At 39.6% G+C, this 9623-nt stretch overlaps 1 protein-coding gene and 1 pseudogene across 2 annotated transcripts in view; one reads left to right on the top strand and one right to left on the bottom strand.

Moving 5' to 3' along the window:
- Positions 1–9623, top strand: part of LPIN1 (lipin 1) — a 207535-nt gene that overhangs the window by 148195 nt on the left and 49717 nt on the right. For both annotated transcript variants that reach the window (XM_006869447.1, XM_006869446.1), the window contains 2 exons: positions 5647–5740; positions 6541–6610. In XM_006869447.1, coding sequence (XP_006869509.1) covers positions 5647–5740; positions 6541–6610 — 164 coding nt within the window. The remainder of the gene's footprint in view (positions 1–5646; positions 5741–6540; positions 6611–9623) is intronic.
- Positions 1871–5457, bottom strand: LOC102823493 (annotated as a pseudogene).

The raw sequence follows: 9623 nt of genomic DNA, 5'->3' as shown, positions 1-9623 counted from the left end.
CAGCCCATGGCACTTTCAATATTCTCCTCCAACACCATCACTCAAAAGCATCAATTCTCCTATGGTCTTCCTTATTCACTGTCCAGCTTTCACATGCATCTGTCTAGTTATAGGTCAATAAATACAGAATTATAGTACAGTCCTACCACCGATACTGCAGCTAAAATGTACCAAAAAAAAAGAGAGAGAGAAAATAAACCATTTCAAATACAAATACAGAAGGAAGATGGTAAGTAAGACTGGGACTCGTAATACACCTCAAAGACTGTGGGAGAGGCGACCCAACTCACTATGTAATCTGTGTATATAGTGGTACGTAGCATGGAGGTTTTCGCCAAAAGGAAGAAATATAAAATCTTCAATTTAGATAATGTACTATATAAAACTGTAGGATGTTCAGAAAAATTGGCTCACTCCTTATTGGTATTTATACTATCCATTTTTTTAAGTCCAGTTTTAAAAATAACCACTGAGTATTGTTACTATTAAGGTAGGCAAAATGCTCCTCTCTCAATTATGAACTCTTAACTGGTGATAGTTTTTTCCTGAGCTTTCAGAAAAGACGCAATGAGAGTACTTTGGTTTTCGGTTCAAGTGAGTGGCCTTTCATGAAGATTTTAGAACTGAAGTGATTCATTCAGGATTAATTTTTTTTCATCAAAATCTCAATGTTCAAAAAACTTGATTAAGAAAAGCCAAACGAAATCCACCCACTAAGCATTGACATATACCTCTTTTCTTTTAGCATAATTTCACTTTAAATGTAGAGTGAAGGAAAAACAAAAAACCCAAATAGGTCAAAACAAATCAAACACCCACACTACACAGATAAAACCTTCTTCACAAAGGTCAACTGAAGTAATCCAGATCCAAAACTGAATTGTCCAGATTTTCAGGGAAGTCACCAGTCATATAACATAAACAAAAGCAAATCCTTACACACTCAGCAAATCCTGTAAGAAATGTGCCCCAAGAAGCATTCACCTTTGTTTTATGCCATCTTGAAGGCTTGTGCATTTTATTTTCCAGATCATATAACGTTTTTTAATAGAATGTGTTTGCTCTCCATCATGTGGTAATGCTTAGGTACCAATTTAGGATTGGTTATCTTAAAAATTTGCCATTTTCCCAAGAGAAGCTTTGATTCTGTTTTTAGAGGTTTCATATAAATAAAATCTTTATCAGATATTAATCTAGAGGGAGGTCAAACTGGATACAACATATACAGTCAAATTACCTCTCTTTATATTGAGTTGTTATTTGCTACTACAAGGTATTTGTGCCTAAAGCCTTAGTCTGTCCTGCTTAATATTTCAGTAGTATAGGCGTGAGTCTTGAGAATGTTGGAAAGATCTTAATATTTCAAAATTATTAACAAATACCTCTAGGGGCACGTCCGTGATACTGAATTATGACATTTATTATCATGAGGAAAAACAAGTGTAGCCAACCATCTTTAAAAAATGCCCCAACCACTGCTTCTCAATATAGAAAGACTAAAACTACATACGGGTTTATCATACAAGATCCCATCTGTGTCTGGAAACTATCCTTTTCATTCATTAGAAGGAGATTAAAAAATAACAAACAACGAAACACTAAAAAAACAAAAGACTTAAAGATCACTTTACAGCAGCATTCAGCTTATGAAATACTCAGCATCTTAAATATATGTACACTTTTTTTGTGTGTGAACTAGATACAGTCTTCAAAGTTTGTGTAACTGGGGAGAAAAATAACCCATTCAACAACCAACCCCCAAACAAACCATTCTACATGTTGTCTTTTGGCAGAATAGCAAATATCTGCCAAAATATTTGTTGTGTCTTTCTAAACTTTAAATTGTTTTTGTTCCCTTTCTACATAAAGCTCAGTCACCCTCCTGAGTGGAGATGGGTAGTGGGTAGAGGCTCTGGCCTGGTTCTTCTGGCTTCTCAGCAGTTGATTTTTATTGCTGCAGCTAGGCTTGAATAGATGCTTACCGATGAGGACTTCCCCAAAATGACCTTTATAGATAATCCTCACAACATATTTTCTGCCTTTTCCAGGATGTAAGATCTAAAAAGGAAAAGACTGGTGTTGTATTAATGCCAGAAGCCATCTCTGTATATGAAACATCATCTGACTAGTGACTAACGAGTAGACTGGGCTGGAGAGGCACTTGAGGTGGTACTGTGAGCGAGTATCAAGAGTTATGCCGTTTAAATTCCTTCTGTAGTTTACTGATCTGGTTGCTTTTTATCCAGTTTCCAGATAAGAGTTTTCACTTCTTTGGTTACAATGTAGTTTTTAGACTGGGCCCTGCCCTTGCATCTACCACATGATTCCATTTTTTTTTTTTTTTTTGATCCTGCTGGCAGCTTCTTTCATCTTTACACAAGCAGCACGCAGACATTACAGATGTTTCCTAAATGAGTCTCATGAAACCCAAAACAGGTCTGGAAGTCCTTTTCGTAGCATTTACTATCAGTGAATCGAGAACTCGAGGACTTAAATCTGGAAATATAGCAGCCCTCTATACTTCAGTACATCTTTGGCTAGCGAAAACCAAACTCTTTTATTCTGAGCAACGGTCTTCCAAAAGCAGCTGTTTCACATGTGAAAATGTTCCTGTGGTGTGGCGTACACACCAGACCAGCCCCCTTCACCTCCAACTCCCTTGTCTAGAAACACACTGATATTGTTTTGAAAGTGTGTGAAAATGCTGTGGGGTCATAGAGAAGAGAGAGAGATCATAAGTTTGTATGAGGAAATCGGAATATTTCACATTTGGATTTGAAGAGTGCCGTTAGGGTTGGCTTAGGTAATTCATTACTACACATTTTTAAGTATAATGAACCTATGTAATAATGTGAATGCACATCTAATGCTCATAGTGTGAATAGGAAATGAATACGTAAGGGGATTGCACAGTTTGTAAAATGCTGTATAATGCACAGGTTATTTACATAAAACTATAGTAGTTCATAGCATCCACCATATTTGTAAAAATAATTTTTCCAGCATGTCATGATAATTCCATATGCTGGCCACTCCGTAACTGCAGTCAGCAATTGTTAACTGAGGAATTCTTTAACTAGATCTACCTGCCCTGTGTAATGCTTCCCTATCCCATTACACCATTTTTCTCTCTTTTTAATCTCTCTTAACACCAACAACAATAACAACAGTAGTCTGTATTTCTGGAAGGAATTGAGGCCAAAGTTGCTGTGTATATCTTCTTTTTGTCACTCATGAGCTACTATCATTTTTTCCCTTTCTACCCAGGGATGTCATCTTGAAAGCTATGTGAATTTCTTCTTACACAAAGACTGGGGCCTCTGATACTGGAGCCTCAACCAGTTAACTCTCACTGAGGATGAATTGAAGCTAGTTTGCTTACTGGATCCAGTTGATCTACTCTTTTTCTAAAACTAATAACCCACCTCATTATGTTTCCACTTCTCTGGTACCTCTCGGAGGTCACAAAGTGGCAAGCACTCTCTTTCCCACTTAGAGGTGTGAGGAGGCCAGTGTCCCATCAGCAACCCCTCCTTTCTCCCCGGCCCCAGTACACACACAAAACTGGGTGAGGATGGGGTGACATGACAGCATTGATGCTGAGGATGTAGGAATCTGAATATTATCTCATGGGGTTTGGACGCTTGTGACTACCCTTTTCATACAGATGAGGCCATATTCTTATGGCCAGCAGCCTTCGAGGAGCATGCCCAGCAGTTTCAATTAGAATTCCAAGGGTATCACAATCAATTGAGGAGCCTTTTTCCTCTGAACTGGTGATTCTTGTTACATAGGGTCTGCTGTGTATTAGATTCTGTTCTGGGTAAATAGGATACCCCCAAGGAAGGTGTTGTCAGGTGCCCTGAGTCAGTTCCAATTCATAGTGACCCTGTATAGGTTTCAGCTGGTAAGCTTGAACCACTGACCTTGTGGTTCAAATCAACCTTGTGGTCCAGCACATTAACCCCATGACAACAATTTGAGTCAGGGAGTGGTCAGAGCCCCAGTTAAGGCTTAAGGCATGGCCTAGTTCAATGAGACATACCGTTCCTCACAACAACCCTAGAAAGTGGACAGGATTCTTACTTATTCTGCAAAGAGGGAACTGAGACTTGTGGAATGTAATCACTTGGCCCCAAGGTCACGCCAATAAATGTGACATCAATGAAGATGGGAGGAATACACAGAGTCACTGTACCAAAAGGAAATGGTTGATGTTCAACCATTTCTAGAGGTAGCATATGATCAAGAGTTCCCTTCAGTGATACTGAAGGAAGGAAGTCCAAGGTGCATTGAAGGAGTTGGCAAAGAACGAGGCACTGGGAATTGATGGAATACAAATGGAAATCTTTCAACAAAGTGAGGAGGCACTGGAGGCACTCACTCATCTATGCCAAGATATTTGGAAGACAGCTGTTTGGCCAATTGGTTGGAAGAGATCCATATTTGTGCCCAATCCAAAGAGAGGTGACCCAATGCAGAAATCATCGGACAGTATCTTTGATATCCCATGCGAGTACAGTTTTACTAAAGGTAATACAGAAATGACTGCAACCATACATTGACAGAGAACTTCTAGAAGTTCAAGCTGGATTCAGAAGAGGACATGGAATGAGGGATATCATCACTGACGTCCTATGGATCTTGGCTGAACCAAGCCATGGTATTTTCAATAACCTCATATGCATGCGAAAGTTGGTATAAGGAAGATCGAAGAAGAATTGATGCTTTTGAGTTACGGTGTTGGAGGAGAATATTGAAAGTATCATGGACTGCCAAAAGAACCAATAGATCTGTGTTGGAAGTAGTACAGCCAGAGTGCTTCTTGGAGGCCAGGGTGGCCAAACTTCGTCTCTCATACTTAGGACATATTGTCAGGAGGGACCAGTCGCTGGAGAAGGATATCATGTTTGGTAAGGTGGAGGGTCAGAGAAAAAGAGGAAGACCTCCAGCGAGATGGATTGGCAAAGTGGCAGCATCAATGGGCTGAAGTGTGGCAGCAATTGTGATGTTGGCCCAGGACTGGACAGTGTTTTGTTCTGTTGTGCATAGGGTCGCTATGAGTCAGTACCAACTCGATGACACCTAACAACAGCAATCACAAGCTGTGGAAGTCATCTTCTTAACTCTGTGTAGCTATTAGTCTGCTTCTACAGTTGCATATGTTGCTTGCTTGTACAGTTGTACAAAAGTTGTAGAATTTCATTATCTTTTCATTCCATTTTTCCAGGAAATTTTTGAATCCCCCTCATATTTTTCTTACACACTCCCTGGAGTCCTAGTGTGGCACTGTCAGATACAGACTGGACTGCAATTTCAGCAATTCATACTCACCAGTCACTCCTTAGAAACTCTATGTATGGGTGCTGTGAGTCCGAGCTGACTCGATGGCACTTAACAACACCACCAAATCTCTGCCCCAAGTAAGGGTGCGCATCTCTTTACATCTTCAGACATTGTCTCAGTCACCCTTCCTTTCTAGACAGACACTGCCCATAAACAAACTGAGGCCCCCCTTATAGAATTGTCCACCCAATTAGAATACATGAACTCTCAGCATCAGTGAATACAAATTTAAAATATGCATATTTTAAAATCTAATTTCCTTTTTTGTTTTTTCCCTTATTCCTTATGATTGCTTTACAGATGCATTTTTGGAGCAAGTGGTATCATATCAGCAGTTTGTAGACAATCCTGCTATCATCGATGACCCAAATCTTGTGGTAAAGATTGGGAATAAGTAAGTACCTCCACAAGGTCATCTTGTCAGTAGCATGATACTATTTTGCATTCTTTCTTTCTTTTTTGTTAAATACAGAGACCCAGACATTAAACCTTAAAAATATATAAAGTATTTGTTAGAATTAATTATTATCTCTTCACTTTGGACAAAATTCTGTGTTTCTATACAGTTGATAGGATGAGATAGCTGTAGATCTTGTGGGTTTTAGTATGCACCTGTGTTAGATTTTATAACTGAATGTGTGAAATTACAATGGTTGGCCTGTGGAACTTAGACCCATAGAGTACACAGAAGAGAATAGACTATATGTACTGAGGAATCCTGGTGTGGCGCTGTAGGATAAGTACTAGACTGCTAACCTCAAGGTCGACTGTTCAAACCCACCAACCACTCCTTGGAAACCCTATACAAGATTGCTCTAAGTCTGAAATAACTTGACAGCACTTAACAACAACAACATAGGCTAACCTAACTGCAATTTCCTTGAAATGTGGCAAGAAATGCCATAGCACATGGATGATTTTATGTCATAAGCACAGAGGTAATTTGAGACAACAGCAGAATGGAATTTGGGGTGCTCCAGCTAGCTGCTGGTGTCTGCTGGCAGGTTTGACTGTCTGCGCTTGTGCCATGGCTCCTGGAGTGGGAAGTCACTGGCAAGGGCTGGGGGATATTAGAAACAGTATTGGTCTAGTGACCTAGCTAGAGTTCCCCAGCTTTCTGTGATTGCTTCTTATAAAGATTTTCAGCTTGAGTCATGATTTTTTGGCAACTGTTTGATTTTTCTGCCCTGCTAGATATTATAATTGGACAACAGCAGCACCACTACTCCTGGCAATGCAGGCCTTCCAGAAACCTTTGCCAAAGGTGAGCTTTAACATGAGAAAGAAACGGACGTTAAAATGATGAACGGATTCAGGTGGGCAGTGGAAACTTAACGTTCCTTTTAGAACACACAAAGTTAATTATATCATGGTATTTTGAAGTTCATGGACACATACACATTCAGGAATTTCAAATGTATCTTTCTTTGCACCTCTTGCATCTTGAATGCCTTCCTTCTTATCCAGGAGAAATCTACCAAATCCTATCGTCTCCATGGTTCTTTTACTAATGTAGGAAATAGTCTTTTCCAAAGATAGGATTGGGCTAGGGACACCGATGGGAGTAGAGCAGGTGGATGCCAGCATGGTCAGATCCAAGTGACAGTGCTGAGAGAAGAGGTTCAGAGTTAAAGGGGTGGAGCAGCCGGAGGAGGCACCATATCAGACACCATAAACCAGGACTGGTGTCAGGTGTTGTCTCAGCCAGGACGTATACCTTGTGTCTCCTCTGAGGCAGGTGCCAGCATAGGAGGCTAGGTAAATACTGCAAGGGAGAGTTTTGTCATTTTCTTATAAAGACTATTTACTTTTTGGCAGATTCTGTGGGGGTACTGTAATAGTTAGGGTTCTGTGGCAACTAGTGTAGGCTTCTAATGGTTTAACAGTTAAGATGTGCTATTCCTGTGGTGATGAAACCAAAAATAGGCATAGTTAACTCTATGAGTGGTTATGAGTGGCTACTTAATTGAATGGATGCTACCTTGAGGGTATGGCCTGCTCCCAATGTAATGGACACACAGGAAAGGCTCTCTCTTTCTTCTGCTGGGGACCTGTAAGCCATTTCATTATAATAAACTTCTCTTTATATGTATGTACATATATATGTTTCACTGGTTTTGCTTGTCTCAAAAACCCAGCCTAAGACAGGTATATATAATGCCCCCTGTCCCTCAATTGTCTTAGCATCTTTTTATATTTTGAAGTGATGTTTGTTTGGTCTTTTGTTGTTGTTGTTGTTATTATTGTTAGGTATAATTGAGTTGGTACTGACTCATAGTGACCCTATGCACAACAGAACGAAACACTGCCTGGTACTCTGGGCCAACCTCACAATTGTTGTCACGCTTGTGCCCATTGATGCTGTCGTATTGCCAGTCCATCTCACTGGGGTGTCCCCCTCTTTTTCTCTGACCCTCCACCTTACCAAACATGATATCCTTCTCCAGCGACTGGTCCCTCCTGACAATATGTCCTAAGTATGAGAGACGAAGTTTGGCTATCCTGGCCTCCAAGGAACACTCTGGCTACACTTCTTCCAACACAGGTCTGTGTGTTCTTTTGGCAATTCATGACATTTTCAATATTCTCCTCCAACACCATAACTCAAAAGCACCAATTCTGCAGTCTTCCTTATTCACTGTCCAACTTTCGCATGCATTTGATGTTACTGAAAATACCATGGCTTGGGTCAGGCACACCTTAATCCTCAAGCTGACATCTTTGCTCTTCAATACTTTAAAAAGGTCTTGTGCAGCATATTTGCCTAATGCAATATATCATTTTATTTCTTGATTGCTGCTTCCATGAGTTTTGATAGTTGATCCAAGAAGAATGAAGTCTTTGACACTTCAATCTGTTCGCCATTGATAAGAATGTTGTTTATTGGTCCAGTGGTGAGGATGTTTGTTTTCTTTACATTGAGATATAATCCATACTGAAGGCTGTGCTCTATGATCTTCATAAGTAAATATTCTAAGTCGTCTTCATTTTCAGTATGTAAGGTTGTATCAACTGCTTATCACAGGTTGTTAATGAGTCTTCCTTCAATCCTGATGCCACGTTTTTCTTCATAAAACCCAGCTTCTTGGATTATTTGCTCAGCATACAGGTTGAATAAGTATGGTGAAAGAATATAACCCTGTCACTCACCTTTCTTAATTTTAAACCATTCAGTGTTATCATGTTCTGTTTGAACAACTGCTTCTGGTCCATGTACAGATTCCTTATGAGCACAATTAAGTGTTCAGGAATACTCATACTTCGCAATGTTGTCCATAGCTTGTCAGGATCCACACAATCAAAAACCTTTGTGCAGTCAATAAAGCACAGGTAAACATCTTTCTGATATTCTCTGCTTTCAGCCAAGATTCATTGGACGTCAGTTATGATATCCCTCATTTCACGTCTTCTTCTCAATCTGGCTTGTACCTCTGGAAGTTCTCTGTCAATGTATGGTTGCAGTCGTTTCCATATTAGCTTTAGTAATTAATTAGCTTTGATATCACATGGGATATCAAAGATATTGTCCTATGATTTCTGCATTCCGTTGGGTCACCTCTCTTTGGATTGGGCACAAATATGGATCTCTTCCAATCAGTTGGCCAGATAGTTGTCTTCCAAATTTTTTGGCAGAGATGAGTAAGTACTTACAGTGCCACCTAATTTTCTTGAAAGATTTTAATTTGTATTCCATGCACCATTAATTCTTGGTGCCTTGTTCTTTGCCAATTCCTTCAGTACACCTTGGACTTCTTCCTTCACTATCATTGAAGGGAGCTCTTGATCATATGCTACCTCTTGAAATGGTTGAACATCAACCATTTCCTTTTGGTACAGTGACTTTGTGTATTCCTTCCATCTTCTTTTGATGCTTTCTGCATCATTCAATAATTTGCCCAGAGAATCCTTCAATAATTAAAGTTGAGACTTGAATTTTTTCTTCAGTTCCCCCAGCTTGAGAAATGCTGAGTGTGTTCTTCCTTTTTGGTTTTCTGATTCCAGATCTTTGCACATTTGATTGTAATATTTGACTTTGTCTTCTTGAGGTGACCTTTGAAATTTTCTGTTTTGCTCTTGTACCTCCTCATTTCTTCCATTTACTTTAATAGCTCTACACTGGAGAGCAAGTTTCAGTGTCTCTTCTGACATCCATTTTGATCTTTTCCTTCCTTCTTGTCTTCTCAATGACTTTTTGCTGTATGATGTTCTTGATGTTTGCTGTATGATGTTCTTGATGTCATCCCACAACTCTTCTGGTCTATGGTCTTTAGTGTTTA

This window comes from Chrysochloris asiatica, unplaced genomic scaffold, assembly GCF_000296735.1.
Source record: "Chrysochloris asiatica unplaced genomic scaffold, ChrAsi1.0 scaffold00131, whole genome shotgun sequence".
Taxonomy (NCBI): domain Eukaryota; kingdom Metazoa; phylum Chordata; class Mammalia; order Afrosoricida; family Chrysochloridae; genus Chrysochloris; species Chrysochloris asiatica.
This window is presented reverse-complemented; position numbering and strand designations above follow the sequence as displayed.